General features: G+C 43.4%; 3 protein-coding genes and 1 long non-coding RNA gene across 4 annotated transcripts in view; all 4 read right to left on the bottom strand.

Annotated features, from left to right (window-relative positions):
• The window catches only part of LOC120910202 (gastrula zinc finger protein XlCGF26.1-like), a 1,148,070-nt gene that overhangs the window by 944,854 nt on the left and 180,780 nt on the right, over nt 1-22,436 (bottom strand). The gene's annotated exons all lie outside the window — the stretch shown is intronic.
• LOC120909810 overlaps nt 1-22,436 on the bottom strand; it is a 71,235-nt gene that overhangs the window by 1,852 nt on the left and 46,947 nt on the right. Inside the window, exons 11-13 of the mRNA XM_040321541.1 lie at nt 8,552-10,070; nt 914-1,306; nt 150-380 (exon numbers count right to left, since the gene is read on the bottom strand). Coding sequence (XP_040177475.1) covers nt 150-380; nt 914-1,306; nt 8,552-10,070 — 2,143 coding nt within the window. The remainder of the gene's footprint in view (nt 1-149; nt 381-913; nt 1,307-8,551; nt 10,071-22,436) is intronic.
• On the bottom strand, nt 13,239-15,652 carry LOC120910253. Its single transcript, XR_005741457.1, has 3 exons — nt 15,179-15,652; nt 13,382-13,509; nt 13,239-13,265 (listed from the first exon to the last, which is right to left on the bottom strand). It is a non-coding gene; the product is annotated as an uncharacterized LOC120910253 (long non-coding RNA).
• Nucleotides 20,274-22,432, bottom strand: LOC120910106 (zinc finger protein OZF-like). Its single transcript, XM_040321976.1, has one exon. It carries the CDS (start codon nt 22,391-22,393, stop codon nt 20,975-20,977), a length of 1,419 nt encoding a protein of 472 aa, XP_040177910.1. The 5' UTR covers nt 22,394-22,432; the 3' UTR covers nt 20,274-20,974.

Raw genomic sequence — 22,436 nt, forward strand, 5'->3', positions numbered from 1 at the left:
TTAATGAGGCATCCCTTTTGACGAAAACATTTCCCGCACTCTGAACAGGAAAAGGGGCGCACGCCAGTGTGAGGTTCTCTGATGCGAAAGAAGGTTTTTTCTCCCAGGAAAACATTTTCCGCACTCCGAACAGCAAAATGGACGCTCACCCGTGTGAACTCTCTGGTGTAGAACAAGGCTTTCTTTCTTAGAATAACATTTTCCGCACTCCGAACACGAATGAGGACGCTCACCCTTGTGAGTTTTTCAGGTGGTCCTAGAAGTCCTCTTCTCTTCGCGAATGTTTTCCCACACAACAAACAGGACAATGAGCTCCCATCCTGTATGAGCTCCATCATGGCTTGAGGAAGAAGTTCTGGGGATTGGATGGATCTGTTGATCTGTCAGCATTGTGAGAACTTAGATGGACATCTAAAGTCATAGTATGGGATTTATCAGAAGGTTCCTCGGGATTAGAAGGATCCATTGATCTTAGAGGGACATCTGATGTCATAGTATGGGATAGATGGTCATCTGATGTCAAAGTGTGAGATCTGACATCTGAGGTCATAGTATGGGATTCATCAGAAGGTCCCTCAGGATTAGAAGGATCCATTGATCTTAGATGGACATCTGATGTCATAGTGTGAGATCTGACATCTGAGGTCATAGTATGGGATTCATCAGAAGGTCCCTCAGGATTAGAAGGATCCATTGATCTTAGATGGACATCTGATGTCATAGTATGGGATTTATCAGAAGGTTCCTCGGGATTAGAAGGATCCATTGATCTTAGATGGACATCTGAAGTCATATTATGGGATTCATCAGAAGATTCCTCAAGTTTAGGAGGATACATTGATCTTAGATGGACATCTGATGTCATAGTATGGGATAGATGGACATCTGATGTCATAGTGTGAGATAGATGGACATCTGAGGTCATAGTATGGGATTCATCAGAAGGTCCCTTAAGATTAGAAGGACCCATTGACCTTAGATGGACATCTGAAGTCATAGTATGGGATTTATGAGAAGAAGACTCAGGAATAGAAGGATCCATTGATCTTAGATGGATATCTGAGGTCATAGTATGGGATAGATGGACATCTGAAGTCATAGTATGGAATTTATCAGAAGATTCCTCAGGATTAGAAGGATCCGTTGATGTTGCCAACTGATAAAATGTAACATCTAGAGAAGATTCCTCCTCTTTAATTGTCACCCTAATGACATCTTCCTTCATACATTGCTGATCACCCGTCACATACGTCTCTTCTTCTTCTTCCTTCTTCACCTCGGCTTTTATATCAATCAGTTCTTCACCCTAAAACCGCAAAAAGAGAACAAGGAACATCCTCAAAACATGAGCACCAACACCAAGAGACCTCAGAGATGATTATCTTATACAGTTTGGAATAATTTTTAGGTCATAGATGCTCCAACTCCACCTACCTGATGATGGTGGGGGATGGTGTGACCTTCCTGTGTGGAATCCCGGGAATACAGAGGACGGGGACATCTCTCTGGTGAGTTTCTGTAGCTGGATGACTCCATCATGGTGTCCTGGTACAGATCTTTGTGTCCTTTTGGAAATTCCTCCATTACCCCGTCCTCATCATCCTCCTCCTTTATCTCTTCTTTCACCTCAACTTTAGAATCTCTCAGGTTTCCACTCTGAATCTAGAATATAAATGACATCCATTGTGACCATGCAGATAATATACAGGTCCTAATGATACTCCCAGTGATTATTCATCATCTACCTGGACTACGTAACGATAAAATAAATAAAAACGTTTTTACCATTAGGTCACTACAATCATCTATTTGTCGGATTTATAATGCCACGCAAAATCCCCTTTATGTCAATACCACATTCTTTTGTTAACAAATCTAACTGTATAAAGAGAATATATACAGTTGAACCTTGATTACGAGTATAATCCGTTCTAGGAGAATTCTCGTAATCCAAAGCACTCGCATATCAAAGCGAGTTTCCCCATAGAAGTCAATGGAAATGAAAATAATTTGTTCAATGACATGCAGTACCGCATGTGGCCAGAGGTGGGGGGTGCTGGAGAGCCTTGGAAACAGAAAGGCCTGGGGACAGAAAGCATCGGAAAGGCCCGGGACGGCTCGGCTGAACTCAGAAAACCTTGAAAAGTCTCGGGAACTGAGTATTTCCAAGCATTTTCGAACAGCTCCGGCCCCCGCCCCCCCCACCTCAGGCCAAACGCGGTACTGCACACCGCTGTGGCTTGAATCCTGCTCGATTTGCGAGACAACACTCGCAAACGGAGTCAGGATTTTTTTTTTTAAATACAGTGTTCGTATCGCGAAATGCTCGTTAACCTCGTTTCTCGCAATCGGAGGTTCCACTGTATATATATTGGGACTGCAGTACTTAACCGAAATCAGATGAAATATTTTTCATCCACTAGACATAGTAACCACCGTTTCGGAATGCAAGCAATTATGGCTAAAATGGCAGACAATAAGGTCCGCCCCAATCAGACCTTCCCCTCGGATTCTTCTGCAGCAGAATGCAAGGATCGAGTCTATGCTACTGGCTTCGCTGATACAGCTTACCGTATTTGCCGGCGTATAAGACGACCCCCTAATTTTCCAGGAAAAATTTTGGTTTTGGGATATACTCGCCGTATAAGACTACCCCCTTCCTATTAGTCTTTCTGGAAGCTGAGGGATAGCCGGAACAACCACTGACAGAAACAGGCTTTTTTCAAATCTCACTGTGCCATTACATGCCTCACTGTGCCATTACATGCCTCACTGTGCCATTACATTACATGCCTCCACTGTGCCATCACTTGCTCCCACTGTGCCATCACTCGCCCCCACTGTGCCATCACTCGCCCCCACTGAGCCATCACTCGCCCCCACTGAGCCATCACTCGCCCCCACTGAGCCATCACTCGCCCCCACTGTATCACTCGCCCCCACTGTGCCATCACTCGCCTCTCACTGTGCGGCCAAGACGATCTCCTACCTTATTTTTGTTGCAGATTCTGTCTTCCAGGCCTGCCGGCATCCATGATTCAAAAGCTGCGCCTCCTCCTCATACTGTTCCGTGATAGGCGGAACACAAATTTTCCCAGCAGGGCCTCTGTTCAGTGTTTCCGCCTATCACGGATGTCCTCTCGTCCGAGAGGGACATCCGTGGATGCCCGCAGCCTGACGGAGTCACGGAGACTGTCCTCGGCGTATAAGACGACCCTCGACTTTGGATGTATTTTTTTGCATCCAAAAAGTCGTCTTATCCGCCGAAAAATACGTTAACTTCATTACATGATTCTTAAGCCTTAAGCCTTCCAGCTCAGTTTGCTCTCTGCCTTCGCCTTGGTGAACATCACAGAGACTATCTTTTGCGTTCCTGTTGAAGACTTGTTTGGCTGACGTCCCCTTCTGGCTCCAGATCCTGCTCGATGTTCTACTACGTTTTATCTCTGGCTCTATAACATTTGGCTTGGCTTACTTTCCGATCCGGTTCCTGAACTCTGGCTATGTGTTGACTACGCTTACTCTGTTTATCTTTTTTATTATTATTATTAATAAACAAGTGTGATTTAAACTGTACTTCTGTCTGAGGCTGATTCATGGTTTCTGAAAGATAGTATGAGATCCAGTGGCGTAGCGTGGAGTTGTCATCGCCTGGGGCAAGGCAAGTACCCATGGACTTACCTATTTTCAGCTAGCTCCAGTCCTGGTCATATGATCCACTGTGTGAGGACAGCAGTGGCTGTAGGGAAGAGGAGAGCATGCTTGATAATGACTGGTAAAGCCTGGGAGTGGGCGACATCATGCATATGTTACTATGTCCCCATCTGTGACAGCGCCCCTTTAAAATTTTGGGCCCGGGGCGGTGGTCCCCCTTGCACCCCCCACGCTACGCCACTGTGATGTTCAATGTATAGCTAATTTGAAAAGTGTTGCAACACTTTATAGGTTTTTGTTTCTCAATTCTAGTATTGTCCATGAGGTTTTGTTTAATTTGAATTTGTTTATAGTTGAAAATGGTGAAATAAAGTCAGTTCATCCTGAATTGACCTCTCTGGATTTTGTTTTCTTCTGCAGAGAACGTCACAGATAGTTCTTGAGACTCGTGAACACCGTGATTTTGAGTTTATGTGAGGTTAAGCTGTGTATTTCCTTGATGTTCATCTCATCTGTAATGTCATATTTAAAAAAAACAAAAAAAACATACCTGATGATGGTGGGGGATGGTGTGATCCTCCTGTGTGGAATCCCGGGAATTACAGAGGACGGGGACATCTCTCTGGTGAGTTCCCATTACTGGATCCATCTGTAGGGAAACACTCACACTGACTGAATACATTGTTTCTATGTGTTATCAGATGATGGGGGATCTAGGTGGAGCCTCCGTACTGCTCTCTCTTTACAATAAAGTCTCCTCTTACCCGGTGATGTGAGGGGCGGCTGATTCTCCATCATGACGTCCTTGTAGAGATCCTTGTGTCCTTCTAAAGATGGATCTTGGGATTGGCAGACGTTTTTCAAATGCTCAGATTTCCTTTTCAATACTTCATTTATCCTGTGCACAATTAAATTCATCACCTAGTACATTCCCAGGAATGCTCCTCACTTCTCCAATCAGGTTGGTCTTTTATTAACAGAGATGCTTGTTTGCAATTAGTTATATCATTTGACCCTCCAAAATCCTCCTCACCTCTCCGGTAAGGTCTGTGTTTTATTAATAGAGATAAGAGTGATGTCATGTGACCTCCCAGAATCCTCCTCACCTCTCCGGTCAGGTCTGTGTTTTATTAATAGAGCTAAGAGAGATGTCATGTGACCTCCCAGAATCCCCCTCACCTCTCCGGTCAGGTCTGTGTTTTATTAATAGAGCTAAGAGAGATGTCATGTGACCTCCCAGAACCCTCCTCACCTCTCCAGTCAGGTCTGTGTTTTATTATAGGGATAAGAGTGATGTCATGTGACCTCCCAGAATCCTCCTCACCTCTCCGGTCAGTGCCTGTGTTTTATTAATAGAGATAAGAGTAATGTCATGTGACACTCCCCAAATTCTCCTAACCTACCTGGCCAAGTTTAATATCCTTTAGCTGTGTCTATCTGCTCCAATTGGCACTATAATGGCCATTAAGTATGCTGTAAGCAGATAAGTATTTGCATTTTGAGTAGAGTTGGGACTGGCCAGAGAGGGATTACTTTGATGCAGTTTGAAACACGTACTGCAAGAAGTACAAAATATTGAAATATGTTAAAAGTGTATAGCATCTAGAATTTCCAGAATATCCTTACATTCACCTGACGGTGGTCCTTATCTATGTGGTCATGTGATTTGGATAAAAGATCTATATTTACGATGTATCCGGGGTCTATAAACCATAGGCTCTGGATGGGACCGTTGGATAAATGGTTCTATATTTGGGATGTATCCGGTCTATAAACCATAGGCTCTGGATGGACAGTTGGATAAATGGTTCTATATTTAGGATGTATCCGGGCTATAAACCAGAGGTTCTGGGATGGACAGTTGGATAAATGGCTCTATATTTAGGATGAATTCCGGTGTATAAACCAGAGGCTCTGGATGGACAGTTGGAATAAATGGTTCTATATTTAGGATGTATCCGGTCTATAAACCAGAGGCTCTAGCTGGACAGTTGGATAAATGGCTCTATATTTAGGATGTATCTGGTCTATAAACCAGAGGCTCTGGATGGACAGTTGGATAAATGGTTCTATATTTAGGACGTATCTGGACACATATTATAAAATAACTCCAATATACAGGATGTGATATGTCTGTAGTAGTGGATGCTGGAGATAAAAGACGTCACAGTGACTATGGAGGAAGAGGACGGACATGACGGGGCTACTGGGTGTAAATATAATATAATATCTTATTACCTCCTCTGTGTAATCCAGTGATGTCTACTAATGATCTCGTTCTTCTTTCTCGTAGAATTTCCTGTCCTTACCTTTAGAACGCCTTGTCTTTCATCATTTCCTGTTCCTACTTTACTTACATCACTTCCTGTCTGAGCGGTCCTCTCAATCTAAGTGATGTCACCATCTTGTGGTGATTTTAATATCTGCATCCTACGTAATTTTTTTATATTTCGTCTCTCTGCTCTGCAGCTCATTCTTCTTATATTTTATACATTATGACACACACACATTATACTTCAGTTAAAACTGAATCAATAATACAATATTTTATCTCTGTCGTATGCGTTCTGCAGGCTCCTTTTGCTATTTTGCGCTTAAATTAAAAAAATTGCGCAGATTGGTGCATGTTGGTGCCACACGGGCTATTTAAGAATGCTTCTGCTCATGCTTAATTGCTGACTGGTCTTTCAGCTGTTACCTGGATCCTGTTTTCTTCCTGTACGTTTCCCTCGTTGCTGACCTTGTTTGCACTGACCTGATCTTGGATCCTACTTCTGATTTGTCGCTTTATTCCTGCCCCCGGCTTTGTTCCTGACTTTGGCTCTGCTCATGATTCGGTACACCGCTTCCCACCTATTGATGACCCTGGGCTATTTCTATGACCACGTCTTCTACTTCCGATCCTGGCTGTCCTTACTGCTCGAATGCTCCCCTGGCTGTCCACTGCAGCTGCTCTGTGCTGAGAGTTTTGACAAGCTATGCGTCCTGAACCTGTAGCACAAGTGGACTGCACCGTTAGTCTCGGCTGGTTTCTTGAGCACAGCTACTGTTCCCGTCCTGATGGTCCACCTGCTTCCCAAGATTTCCTACTCCAGCTGCAAGTTCTCCTATCAAAATCTGCCGGCACTCATGTTCCCTCTGTACTTCGGTACCCTTTGTTCAATTCTCAGTGGGACCAGGGCTGAAAATATAAGGCCTACCTCATCATATCATTCACCTATCAGGTAAGTGACACACCCACTGTCATGCTCCAGAGGGTTAAAAATGGATACATATAACACCACCATATTGTTATATATAAATACATACATCTCTATATTTAGGATGTATCCGGTCTATAAACCAGAGGCTCTGGATGGACAGTTGGATAAATGGCTCTATATTTAGGATGCATCTGGTCTATAAACCAGAGGCTCTGGATGGACAGTTGGATAAATGGTTCTATATTTAGGATATATCCGGTCTATAAACCAGAGGTTCTGGATGGACAGTTGGATAAATGGTTCTATATTTAGAATGCATCCGGTCTATAAACCAGAGGCTCTGGATAGACAGTTGGATAATTGGTTCTATATTTAGGATGTATCCGGTCTATATTTAGGATGTATCCGCTCTATATTTAGGATGTATCTGGTCTATAAACCAGAGGCTCTGGATGGACAGTTGGATAAATGGCTCTATATTTAGGATGTATCCGGCCTATATTTAGGATGTATCTGGTCTATAAACCAGAGGCTCTGGATGGACAGTTAGATAATTGGTTCTATATTTAGGATGTATCCGCTCTATATTTAGGATGTATCTAGTCTATAAACCAGAGACTCTGGATGAACAGTTGGATAAATGGTTCTACATTTAGGATGTATCGGGTCTATAAACCAGTCTAAGTATACAGTATATGCTGATTGGGGGGTTACTGGGTGTAAATACAAAATAATATCCTATTACCTCCTCTGCTGCCAGTTCCAGTAATGTCTCCTCTCTATTTCCTCCCGACTCACCTCTCACCCGGATCTTCCTCTTTATACTCTCATCACTTCCTGTCTGTACCTGACATCACTTCCTGTCGTTGCGTTCCACTGGCAATACGTGAGTTCACTTCCTTGTGTTGAATATAAATACCGCAGTCTACCTTACGTTCCATCATTTTGTCTTCCGCTCGTAGTTCATTCTTCTATTAGGGTACATCGATGATTACACTCACACACACACATATTATACCTCACATCAAATTACAAACAATTAAAAAAGCAAGAAAATAACTATTTGACAAAGTTTTATTATTTAAAAAGCTGAAACTACAGAATGCAGAACACACTGAACATTGAAATACAACATATGAGGCTCCATTCACAAAGCTTTAACACATGTAGAAGGATCGTTATTTGAGTCAGGTGACTGTAATCTTCAAATCTTACTGGACATTGTAAGTTTTTACATTATTGATAACACGGTAATAATTAAAGACCTAACAAGAGAACTGCTTTAGAGAACAGAGCCAACCGGGCATGCTGGTACCTACACTAACCCCCCCCCCCCCCCCACCACCATCTTCCTTTCTCTGCAATCCTCTACAAATACTCCCGTCAAAAAAATTTAGTGACGCATGTCCGTACGCGTGTGCCAACTTTTCTTATTGAACTTTGCAGGTTCACGTTCTACGTATAGTACTTGAACTACCCAAGCCAATTCTGGCATTTCTCTCCTACATGCTAGAAAATTACTCAGAACCCCCCAAACATTATGTATAATTTTATTAGAGACCCTAGGGAATAAATATATTATACAATCATTTTTTATCCTCCAGGTGTTCTATGGACTGAACAGTTCCACCAGATAAAAGCCATCGTACATCTGTCGAAACGCGTCGATGACGTCCTCTCTCCGATTAGACTCATGTGATCTGTACAACATTTACCACAGTCTGCAAGTTGTTTGGATTCTCCAAGCTGTGTTTTGCCATGTGGGCAAGAAGTAAGTGTTTCTGAGGAAAGCTTTTCCCGCACTCCGTACATAAATAAGGACGCTCACTCGAGTGACGTCTCCGATGGTTAATAAGGTTTTTTTTCGTGGTGAAACATTTCCCGCACTCCGAACATGAATGGGGACGCTGACCTGAGTGAGTTTCCTGGTGCAAAGCAAGGGTTTCTCTGGTAGTCAAACATTTCCCGCACTCTGAACACGAATAGAGACGCTCACCCGAGTGAATTCTCTGGTGTCTAACGAGGTGTTCCTTCCGAGTGAACGATTTCCCGCACTCGGAACATGAATGAGGACGCTCGCCTGAGTGAATTCTCTGGTGGTTAACAAGGTTCTCTTTCGTAGTCAAACATTTTCCACACTCTGAACACGAATAAGGACGCTCGCCTGAGTGAACTCTCTGGTGCTTAATAAGATTTTCTTTTGTGGCCAAATGTTTTCCGCACTCTGAACAAGTAAAAGGATAAACCCCGGAGTGACTTCTCTGGTGCAGATGAAGCTGTTTCTTCTGGAAAAAGCATTTCCCGCACTCTGCACAAGAAAAGGGGCGCTCGCCAGTGTGCTTTCTTTGGTGTTTATGAAGGTTTCCTTGCTCAGAAAAGCATTTTCCGCACTCCAAACAGCAAAAGGGACGCTCGCCCGAATGAATTCTCTGGTGCTTACGAAGGTTTCCTTGGTCGGTAAAACATTTTCCGCACTCCAAACAGGAGAAGGGGCGCTCGCCCGTGTGACTTCTCTGGTGTGTAAAAAGAGATACTTTCTTTGAAAAACTTTTCCCGCAATCCGGACACGAATAGGGACGCTCACCGGTGTGACTTCTTTGGTGTTTACGAAGGCATCCTTGTTGAGAAAAACACTTACCGCACTCCGAACAGGAAAAGGGACGCTCGCCCGTGTGAATTCTCTGGTGTATAAGAAGCGTTTCTTTCTTGGAAAAACACTTCCCGCACTCCGAACAGGAAAAGGGACGCTCACCTGTGTGAATTCTCTGGTGTATAACAAGGTTTCTTCTGTCAGAATAACTTTTTCCGCACTCCGAACACGAATAAGGACGCTCGCCCTTGTGAATTTTCTGGTGTTTAAAAAGTGCTTTTTTCTTAGTGAATGATTTCCCGCACACTTCACATGATAATGAGCTCCCTTCTGTGTGAGCTTCCTCATGGCTCGAAGAGGATTTCTGGGAATTGAATGGATCTGTTGATTGGTCAGCACTGTGAGAACGTAGATGGACATTTGAGGTCACAGTATGGGATTTATCAGAAGGTTCCTCAGGTTTGGAAGGACCCATTGATCTTAGATGGACATCTGAAGTCCTACTATGGAATTTATAAGAAGATTCGCCAGATTTAGAAGGATCCATTTGTCTTAGATGGACACCTGAAGTCATAGTATGGAATTTATGAGAAGGTTCCTCAGGATTAGAAGGACCCATTGATCTTAGGTGGACATCTGAGGTCATAGTATGGGATAGATGGACATCTGAGGTCATAGTATGGGATAGATGAACATCTGATGTCATAGTATGGGATAGATGGTCATCTGAGGTCATAGTATGGGATAGATGGACATCTGAGGTCATAGTATGGGATTTATCAGAAGGTTCCTCAGGATTTGAAAGATCCATTGATCTTAGATGGACATCTGAAGTCATAGTATGGGATTTATGAGAAGGTTCCTCAAGATTAGAAGGATCCATTGAAGTTGCCAACCAGTCAAATTTTACTTTTGAGGAATATTGTCCAATGTCAGTATCTTCTGCTGCAGTGCAAGCTTTTTCTGACATATTTAAATTCCAAGAGTACTGTCCATCTGCCGAAAAAAACGAATTTTAATAAATGTTATGTTAGACATGACTTCTGAATACAAAGAGAATAAAAACATTCAACACTCTCCCAGAGCTCTACAATTGAATTGGGTACAATCATAACAAAACACAATGAATATAAACCACATCAGATGATACACTCAAACCATACTAGGTCACAGTGAGGACATTGGTATAATGAGTGTCATGCCTTTGGCCTACAAGGAAATACAGGAATATCTTCTGGACTTGTAATTCAAATATTGTCCACTAGATGTCACTCTTAACAAAGGACTGTTGATGGACAGTGTTCTATGGTAATGTACATTTCCTGTCGTGTTACTGAAAACTGTCTTCACTTCCTATCACAACTCTTTCATCTTTTCCACTGGACAGTCCACATGGAGTCAGCTAAGCCTGCATCACGTTTCCTAGGTCCTGATCCTCCTGGGACAACATCGCTGGTACGATAAAGACTGTTTACTTATATGCCTAGTAGACATTTGTTTGTGTTCATATATGTAGCGCTCACCCCCGAAGGAGCCGCTGTTTAGTTTGGGATCGGCCTATTTAAGTTACCTTCTTGACTTGGTCTAGGGATGATCGCTGTGAGTGTGAATAAAGAGCAAGTGTCCAGACGTCAATTGAGTTTTCAATGCTTTATTCCAAGGCCCAACATGGCCAACAGCAACATGACACGCAATAGAGAAAAGTTGATGAGCGTGGAGAAACTTTAGTATCAGGCCTTGGATATGAAAGAGAGCAAGCCTCTTTTTACCTGAGGCCGTGAAGGTCTCCCGATTCTCCATTGTTTGTAAAACATCTGAAAGCCTAAAAAATGTAAACCGTTTCTGCTCATTACTCACCTGAGCTGATATACAGAGAAGATTCCTCCTCTTTGATTGTCACCACGGCCACATCCTCCTTCATACATTGCTGATCCCCCGTCACATACGTCTCCTCTTCTTCCTTCTTCACCTCAACTTTTATATCAATCAGTTCTTCACCCTAAAACCACAAAATGAGAATAAAGAACAACCTCAAAACATGAGCACTGACACCCGGAGCCCTCCGAGATGATTATCTCATAAGCCTCGTACACACGACCGGTTTTTGCCATCGGGAAATCTGCCATGAGAGCTCTTGGCCAGGAAAACCGGCCGTGTGTATGCTCCATCGCAGTTTTCCCGGCGGTTTTTAACCCGGCAGTTTTCCTATGGGAAACACTGCGGTGGAGCATACACACGGCCGGGATTCCCGACCAAAGCCCTCCTGGCAGTTTTCCTGTCGGGAAACCTGGTCGTGTGTAGGGGGGAAAAAGTTAACGAGCTGGGTCTCGGTTTTCCCCGCGGGTTTCTCTGCGATAAAAGGTCCACCGGGAAACCCGTACGTGTGTACGAGGCTTACAGCAGGAGATACTCCAACTCCACCTACCTGATGATGGTGAGGGATGGTGAGACCTTCCTGTGTGGAATCCTGGGAATACAGAGGACGGGGACATCTCTCTGGTGGGTTTCTGTAGCTGGATGACTCCACCATGGTGTCCTGGTACAGATCTTTGTGTTCTTCCTCCATCCCCCCATCCTCATCATCCTCCTTTTTCATCTCTTCTTTGACCTCAACTTTAAAATCTCTCAAGTTTCCACTCTGAATATAGAATAAAAAGTAAATAGAATGACATAAGTTGTAACAAAAACTATAAAATTAAAGTAGGGAAAAAATAAATTCAAGTTCATTAAAAAAATATAATTATATATACAGTGCATCCGGAAAGTATTTACAGCGCTTCACTTTTTCCACATTTTGTTATGTTACAGCCTTATTCCAAGAAGGATTAAATGAATTATGTTCCTCACAATTCTACAAACAATCCCCAATAATGACAACATGAGAGAAATTTATTAAAAATAAAAAGGGAAAAAAATACCCATGTACATAAGTATCACAGGCTCCTCCCATGTACATAAGTATCCCAGGCTCCTCCTGTGTACATAAGTATCACAGGCTCCTCCCGCGTACATAAGTATCACAGGCTCCTCCCATGTACATAAGTATCACAGGCTTCTCCCGTGTACATAAGTATCACAGGCTCCTCCCATTTACATAAGTATCACAGCCTCCTCCTGTGTACATAAGTATCACAGGCTTCTCCCGTGTACATAAGTATCACAGGCTCCTCCCATGTACAAAAGTATCACAGGCTCCTCCCATGTACTAAAGTATCACAGGCTCCTCCCATGTACAAAAGTATCACAGGCTCCTTCCATGTACAAAAGTATCACAGGCTCCTCCCACGTACATAAGTATCACAGGCTCCTCCCACGTACATAAGTATCACAGGCTCCTCCCACGTACATAAGTATCACAGGCTCCTCCCACGTACATAAGTATCACAGGCTCCTCCCACGTACATAAGTATCACAGGCTCCTCCCGTGTACATAAGTATCACAGACTCCTCCCATGTACATAAGTATCACAGACTCCTTCCATTTTTTTTCACAATATTTTTTTGCTGCGGATAGCTGATGACTCTTTTCCATCAACAATGTTCCTACATCTGAATTGCTTCCAGTTTAGAGAGATATTGTCTTCATTCATGTGTTGTTTTGAGTACTAATCTATCCCATTGTCCACTGGATGGGAAATGTTCTTGATTGCAATTGAGCCTTTTTATATGTCTTTGGAAATCAACCCATACACAATTTCTTCTCAAAAAACCCCAACCTACCTGATGATGGTGGGGGATGGTGTGACCTTCCTGTGTGGAATCCTGGGAATACAGAGGACGGGGACATCCCTCTGGAGGGTTCCCATTACTGGATCCATCTGTAGAAAACACACACACTGACTGAATACATTGTTTCTATGTGTTTATCAGATGATGGGGGATCTAGGTGGAGCCTCCGTACTGCTCTCTCCTTTACAATAAAGTCTCCTCTTACCCGGTGATGTGAGGGGCGGCTGATTCTCCATCATGACGTCCTTGTAGAGATCTTCGTGTCCTTCTAAAGATGAATCACGGGGCTGGCAGATTTTTTTCGACTGCCAAGATTTTCTCTTCACATTTATCCTGTGCAAAATTAAATCATCATTAAGTGTATTTCCAGAATCCTTGTCGCATCCACAGACAGGCTGGTATTTTATTAAACTCTCAGGTCAGGTCTGTGTTTTATTAATAGAGATAAGAGTGATGTCATGTGACCTCCCAGAATCCTCCTCCCCTCTCCGGTCAGTTCTGTGTTTTATTAATAGAGATAAGAGTGATGTCATGTGACCTCCCAGAATCCTCCTCACCTCTCCGGTCAGGTCTGTGTTTTATTAATAGAGATAAGAGTGATGTCATGTGACCTCCCAGAATCCTCCTCCCCTCTCCGGTCAGTTCTGTGTTTTATTAATAGAGATAAGAGTGATGTCATGTGACCTCCCAGAATCCTCCTCACCTCTCCAGTCAGCTCTGTGTTTTATTAATAGAGATAAGAGTGATGTCATGTGACCTCCCAGAATCCTCCTCACCTCTCCAGTCAGCTCTGTGTTTTATTAATAGAGATAAGAATTTTTGTAACTTACATGGAAAGTTTTAATACCCTTCAACTGTGTCCATCTGCCCCATATGGGCACTATATTAAATTATTCTCTAAGCAGATATGTATTTGCATTTTGAGTAGAGTCGGGACTGGCCAGAGAGGGATTACTTTGATGCAGTTGGTCAGCTTAAAAACGTATTGCAAAAATTCCAAAATTCCCCAAACATTTTAATACATAAGAATGTATAGTAGTGTGCAGAGCCTAGAATTTCCGTAATTATATTTCATTCACTTGACTATGCTCCTTATCTAGAAGGTCGTGTGATTTGGATAAATGGTTCTATATTTAGGATGTATCCGGTCTATAAACCAGAGGCTCTGGATGGACAGTTGGATAAATGGTTCTATATTTAGGATGTATCCGGTCTATAAACCAGAGGCTCTGAGTGGACAGTTGGATAATTGGTTCTATATTTAGGATGTATCCGGTCTATAAACCAGAGGCTCTGGATGGACAGTTGGATAAATGGTTCTATATTTAGGATGTATCCGGTCTATAAACCAGAGGCTCTGGATGGACAGTTGGATAAATGGCTCTATATTTAGGATGTACCTGGTCTATAAACCAGAGGCTCTGGATGGACAGTTGGATAAATGGCTCTATATTTAGGATGTATCCGGTCTATAAACCAGAGGCTCTGGGTGGGCAGTTGGATAAATGGCTCTATATTTAGGATGTATCCGGTCTATAAACCAGAGGCTCTGGATGGACAGTTGGATAAATGGCTCTATATTTAGGATGAATCCGGTCTATAAACCAGAGGCTCTGGGTGGACAGTTGGATAAATGGCTCTATATTTAGGATGAATCCGGTCTATAAACCAGAGGCTCTGGGTGGACAGTTGGATAAATGGCTCTATATTTAGGATGTATCTGGTCTATAAACCAGAGGCTCTGGATGGACAGTTGGATAAATGGTTCTATATTTAGGATGTATCTGGTCTATAAACCAGAGGCTCTGGATGGACAGTTGGATAAATGGTTCTATATTTAGGATGTATCTGGACACATATTATAAAATAACTCCAATATACAGGATGTGATATGTCTGTAGTAGTGGATGTTGGAGATAAAAGACATCACAGTGACTATGGAGGAAGAGGACGGACATGACGGGGGGTTACTGGGTGTAAATATAAAATAAGATCTTATTACCTCCTCTGTGTAATCCAGTGATGTATTATTTACCTTGGTCTTCTCCCTCCCAGATCTTCCTGTCTTTACCTTATAGAACGCCTACTTTTTTTTGTCACTTCCTGTTCCTACTTTACACCACTTCCTGTTCTTTTTTACATCACTTCCTGTCTGTGCGTTCCACGTGCAATGTGTGATATCACCATCTTGTGGTCACTTTAATAACTGCATCCGACGTTACATTTTAATATTTTGCCCTCGTCTTGTTACATTTTCGGTTATATTTCTTAAATGATGACACACACATTATACTTCAGATAAAACTGAATCAATAAAATAATACGTTATCTCTATTTTATGCCCTGATTTTTTTTGGCTCTTTTTTATTTTTTGCATAAGTTTTAGAAATCTGAAATTTGGCCTGGACATATATTTAATTACCCAAGATTATTACAGTATATGTTTTCTGTAAGCAATGGCCCTCTAGAAATCAATAGTGGTAGTTGCAATTTTTTATGGTGGCCCCATGGACCTTTCATATGGTGTACAGTATCTCCTCCACATTTGTTGGGAACATGACGTTATATTGAGGAATAGAGATGGACCTTTCATATGGTGTACAGTATCTCCTCCTCATTTGTTGGGAACATGACGTTATATTGAGGAATGGAGATGGACCTTTCATATGGTGTACAGTATCTCCTCCTCATTTGTTGGGAACATGACGCTATATTGAGGAATGGAGATGGACCTTTCATATGGTGTACAGTATCTCCCCCTCATTTGTTGGGAACATGACGTTATATTGAGGAATGGAGATGGACCTTTCATATGGTGTACAGTATCTCCTCCTCATTTGTTGGGAACATGACGTTATATTGAGGAATGGAGATGGACCTTTCATATGGTGTACAGTATCTCCTCCTCATTTGTTGGGAACATGACATTATATTGAGGAATGGAGATGGACCTTTCATTTGGTGTACAGTATCTCCTCCTCATTTGTTGGGAACATGACGTTATATTGGGGAATGGAGATGGACCTTTCATATGGTGTACAGTATCTCCTCCTCATTTGTTGGGAACATGACGTTATATTGGGGAATGGAGATGGACCTTTCATATGGTGTACAGTATCTCCTCATTTGTTGGGAACATGATGTTATATTGAGGAATGGAGATGGACCTTTCATATGGTGTACAGTATCTCCTCCTCATTTGTTGGGAACATGACGTTATATTGAGGAATGGAGATGGACCTTTCATATGGTGTACAGTATCTCCTCCTCATTTGTTGGGAATATAATGGCCACCTTTCCAGTCAGAAGCTGAGTAAGAGAGAGGGGTGAGGGTACCGGCCATACCGGAGCAAATTTCTTTCTTGTAACCGTAGGTTGCAGAAAAAATATTTGCTCGATTCCTCCATCAACACAGACAGTCTTGATGTGGGAATCCCTTCTTCTGAGCCATAGTCTTCTGCCGGCAGGGAAAGCAGTCCCCTCTGGGAGAAGATTATTGCTAGCGGCTTTAACATCCACTAGTGATAACTGCAGGTAAAACCTGGCATACTGGTTGTACCCAAGTTGATCGATCGATCGATCAACTCGGTACATTCAGCATGCCCATACACAGTACTGCCTATACACGGTTCAAATCTTGGCCAGTGCCAGCTGAACTACCAAAGATTCGAACCGTGTATGGCCGGCATAAGACAGGGGAAGAGACATGCTTGGAGATGCCTGAACTTTATCCAAGTCCAACAGGGCCCAGGTTTTTCTCAGGATTATTACTGGAAAATGTAATTGGAAATGTGGGGTCCTAATCAGCGGTTACTGGATACACTACGGGATAGGGATCAATACAATTTGTGTTGGATTTAGTGGCTGACTGGCTTCTAGAGGGGAAAGAGCCATGCCTGGAGTGGAACCCTAAAGGCCCCATGTAAAAGGATTCCTGTGGACCACTGGGAACCACCCACTGTCATGCTCCAGAGGGTTAAAAATGTATATATGCTGCCCTGCAACGTAACACCACCGTATTGTGATATACAATACTGCAGTCCACATCGTGTTTCATCATTTTATGATCTTCCTCGTGGTCCACTCTTCTATTAGGATACATCGATGATTACACACATGGGCCCGGATTCACGTAGAAGCGCGCATCTTTGTGCGGGCGTAACGTATCCTATTTACGTTACGCCTCCGCAACTTTGACAGGCAAGTGCAGTATTCACAAACCAAAGTTTCGGCGGTGTAGCGTAAATAGGCCGGCGTACGCCCGCCTAATTCAAATGTGGAAGATGTGGGCGTGTGTTATGTATATTTATTGTGACCCCACGCTAAGGACGCTTTTTACGAACGGCGCATGGGCCGTCCGTGAAAGTATCCCAGTGCGCATGCTCCAAATTAACCCGCAAGAAGCCAATGCTTTCGACGTGAACGTAAATGACGCCCAGCCCTATTCGCGAACGACTTACGTAAACGACGTAAAACGTGAAAAATTTGACGCTGTTCCGACGTCCATACCTAACATTGGTACGCCTCATCTACGCCTCATAGAGCAGGGGTAACTTTACACCAGAAAAAGCCTTACGTAAACGGCGTATCTATACTGCGACGGCCGGGCGTACATTCGTGAATAGGCGTATCTAGCTGATTTACATATTCTAGGCGTAAATCAGCGTACACGCCCCTAGCGGCCAGCGTAAATATGCAGTTAAGATACGACGGCGTAGGAGACTTACGCTGGTCGTATCTTATACAAATTTTGGCGTATCTGATTCTTTGAATCAGGCGCCAAGATACGACGACTCAGAGATACGACGGCGTATCTGGAGATACGCCGTCGAATCTCCTACGTGAATCCGGGCCATGGATTATACCTCATGTCAAATCCAGACAATAAGAAAAATGTAAAAATAAAACAAGTTGATAGAATTTTATTATTTATAAAGGTAAAAATACAGAATGAACAACTCAAAAGTGAAATACAACATATGAGGCTGAATTCACAAAACCTTAATACCAGTAGAAGGATCGTTATTTTAGTCACGTGACCGTAATATTCAAATCCCAGTAGACCTTTTTATGGATATATGTTTTACATCATTACTAGCTAAGTAAGAATTTAAAACCTGACTAAAAACTTCCACTCTTTAGAGAACAGAGCCTACCGGACATGCTCGGTACCCTCACCTGTACCCCACCATCTTCTTTTCTCTTCAATCCTCTACGAATACCTCCGTCATTGTGAAGGAAAAATCACATCACAACTGTGGCCCGGATTCTCGTATGAGATACGCCGTCGTAACTCTGAGTCCGAGCCGTCGTATCTATGCGCCTGATTCTTAGAATCAGTTACGCATAGATTTGTATTAGATCCGACCGGCGTAAGATCTTAACTGCATATTTACGCTGGCCGCTAGGGGCGTGTACGCTGATTTACGCCTAGAAATATGTAAATCAGCTAGATACAAGAATTCACGAACGTACGCCCAGCCGACGCAGTACAGATACGCCGTTTACGTTAAGCTTTTCCCGGCGTAAAGTTACCCCTGCTATATGAGGCGTACATGAGGTGTACCAATGTTAAGTATGGACGTCGTTCCCACGTCAAATTTTTAAAATTTCACGTCGTTTGCATAAGTCGTTCGCGAATAGGGCTGGCGTCATTTACGTTCACGTCGAAAAAATTGGCTTCTTGCGGGTTAATTTGGAGCATGCACACTGGGATACTTTCACGGACGGCGCATGCGACGTTCGTAAAAAGCATCATTTACATGGGGTCACATAAAATTTACATAACACACGCCCACACCTATCACATTTGAATTAGGCGGGCTTACGCCGGCCTATTTACACTACGCCGCCGCAACTTTCGTTTGAGAATACGGCACTTGCCTGTAAAAGTTGCGGAGGCGTAACTTAAATAGGATACGTTACGCCTGCACAAAGATACGCGATTCTACGTGAATCCGGGCCTGTCTGTACATTTTGTGCCAATGCACTTTTCTTCACTTTTCTTGGTATAGTACTTCGGTTACATATAACTCCTCCGCCCACCTTACTGCTATAATACTTATGGGCATACAAACTACACTTCTAAAAAACTTGAATGTTTTTCACTTTGCCCCCAATTTACTCTGATGTGATTGTGCCGCTAAGGCCATTGCTGATTCCTACCCCCACACTTCTTGGAAGAGCTAAGGTTCATGAGAGTATAGTTGTTCCCTGGTATGCCTACGGTATAGCCTTGAGTTCGAGGGGCTACCACTATTACAAGAGGCTGCCACTCTGCATGCTGTATATTGATTTTTTTTTGTATGCAAAATTGTAAAAAAAAAAGAATGAGGATGTGGAAAATTTGAGGGAGGGGACTGTGGTAGGCTCATCCCACCATTTGGAGTCTCCAAGAAATAGAAAAAGCCAATAGAAGACTCTAATGCCTAGCACACACGGCCGGACTTTCCGAGAGAAAAAAAGCCAGATGAGCTTTTTTTCTTGGAAAGTCTGGCCATGTGTAGCCTCCATCGGTCTTTTTTTGTCGGAAGTCCGACGGACCTTAGATAGAGAATTTTCGACGGTCAAAAGTCCGACCATGTGTACGAGGCAATTATAAATTCCATCAATTATTGAAACATGACTTTTGGCAGTGTGAACCTGTAACAGGAGTCACTTTTGGGCACAGATTGAGCCAGGAAATAAAGAGACATTTTTTGGATTGTTTTAACATGGACAGTAATCTACCATACATTCCTTAATGTCTGTAAAGAATATTGTGACCCTACCGGTCAATAATGACTCTTTTCGTACACAATATGCAGTGCCGTCGCCGCGACGATTACGCGGCCCTGGAAGGTAAATACTTCCACGCATGCGTCGAATCACTTCGACGCATGCGAGGGATGGCGGCTGATCGGACATGTCCGGTGAGTCTGTACAGACGACCGAACATGTCCGACGGACAGGCTTCCAGCGGACAGGTTTCTTAGCATGCTAAGAAATTTTTGTCCGCTGGAAAACGGTCGGCTGGACAACTGTCCGCTGGAAACCTGTCCGGTCGGCCGTACATACGACCGAACTTGTCTTCTGAAACTGGTCCGCGGACAAGTATCAGCGGACAGATCCGGTCGTGTGTACGGGCCCTAAGAGGGTAGTATCCTAGGCCATAGTGATCACCAGCTTATAGAATCTTTATCCAAACTTTGTAGTTGTCCCTGTAAATTCTGAGTAGGTAACAGACAAATGACAAGGAGCTAAAGAAAGAAAAATAAAAGTCTATTAAGCCTCTTGGTACTACCTTAGAGACTCAAGGTAACTCAGCTTCTGATGAGAGACCAAAACATTCTGAAAGAGAAACAGAGACGAGGAGGGAGGATGGAGAGAAGAAGGAGGGGTGGGGACAAGGGGAGGGGTGTTTGCGACCAAGGGAGCAGTCATTCGTAATCCTTCTGGAGGGCCAGTAGGGTGCAGCAGAGGTGACTTATATTAAGGTGTCCATTGTTCAGGGGTTTATGCTTGTGATCTCATTATAGCCTTTTACTAAGCCCTATGAAAGAGTTCCTCCCTGCCATTTGCCGATGCCACAACTAACTCCATTTGTTTAGTTTATTGGTTTTAGCATACCATAGGCTGGTGGGGGGGAATGGGGGGAGCCACCTGAATAGTAGAATACATGCATTTGCCACATTCAGTAGGTGAAGCAGCATAGAGAGTTTGTAACGTTTCAAAGACATGAGTGCCAAGTGGAGCTGAGATGCTCCGGTATTCGAACATCCGTCGGCCTGAATATCCAGTGTTTGTTTCGAGATTAGACTTATGTGATCTGTAAAACTTTTACTTCAGTCTGAAAGCTGCGAGGAGGCTCTGAGCTGTGTCTTGTGATGTGTTTAAGAAGAGCCTGTTTCGCTGCAAAACATTTCCCGCACTCAGTACATAAATAGGGACGCTCACCGGCGTGACGTCTCTGGTGAGCATCACGGTGCCCCTTCTGAGCGAAGGATTTCCCGCACTCGGAACACGAATAAGGACGCTCACCTGAGTGAACTCTCTGGTGCAGAAGAAGCTGCTCATTCGAGAAAAAACCTTTTCCGCACTCGGAACATGAATAAGGACGGTCACCACTGTGATTCCTCTGGTGTTTACGAAGGTTGGTCTGGTCAGAAAAACATTTCCCGCACTCTAAACAGGAAAAGGGGCGCTCGCCCGTATGAACTCTCTGGTGTTTATGAAAGTTTCCTCGGTCAGAAAAACATTTTCCGCATTGTGAACAGGAATAGGGGCGCTCGCCCGTGTGACGTCTCTGGTGTGTAAGAAGGGTTCCTTTCTTGGAAAAACTTTTCCCGCAATCCAAACACGAATAGGGACGCTCGCCACTGTGACTTCTTTGGTGCTTCAGAAGGTATCCCTTGTCAGGAAAACATTTACCGCATTCTGAACATGAAAAAGGACGCTCACCTGTGTGAATTCTCTGGTGTGTAAGAAGGGATCCTTTACCGAAAAAACATTTTCCGCACTCTAAACAGGAAAAGCGACGCTCACCTGTATGAAACCTCTGGTGTGCAAGAAGGGTTCCTTTCCTAGGAAAACTTTTCCCGCATTCCGGACACGTGTAGGGACGCTCACCTGTGTGACTTCTTTGGTGTTTACGAAGGCATCCTTTTTGACGATAACATTTCCCGCACTCCGAACAGCAAAAGGGGCGCTCGCCAGTGTGAGTTCTCTGATGCGAAACAAGGTTTTTTTTCCCAGGAAAACATTTTCCACATTCCGAACAGCAAAATGGACGCTCACCCGTGTGAACTCTCTGGTGTAGAACAAGGCTTTCCTTCTTAGAATAACATTTTCCGCACTCCGAACACGAATGAGGACGCTCACCCTTGTGAGTTTTCAGGTGTCCTAGAAGTCCTTTTCTCTTACCGAATGTTTTTCCACACAACAAACAGGACAATGAGCTCCCTCCTGTGGGAACTCCCTCATGGCTTGGAGAGAAGTTCTGGGGATGGACATCTGAGGTAATAGTGTGGGATTTATCAGAAAGTTCCTCAGGATTAGAAGGACCCATGGATCTTAGATGGACATCTGAGGTCATAGTGTGGGATTTATCAGAAGGTTCCTTAGGATTAGAAGGACCCATTGATCTTAGATGGACATCTGAGGTCATAGTGTGGGATTTATGAGAAGGTTCCTCAGGATTAGAAGGATCCATTGATCTTAGATTGACATCTGAGGTCATAGTGTAGGATTTATCAGAAGGTTCCTCAGGATTAGAAGGATCC

Source organism: Rana temporaria, chromosome 8 (genome assembly GCF_905171775.1).
Source record: "Rana temporaria chromosome 8, aRanTem1.1, whole genome shotgun sequence".
Lineage (NCBI taxonomy): Eukaryota > Metazoa > Chordata > Amphibia > Anura > Ranidae > Rana > Rana temporaria.

Bases quoted from the DNA above. Each gene is read 5' to 3' on its own strand.
- LOC120910106 (XM_040321976.1), bottom strand. From the start codon at position 22,393: ATGACCTCAGATGTCAATCTAAGATCAATGGATCCTTCTAATCCTGAG.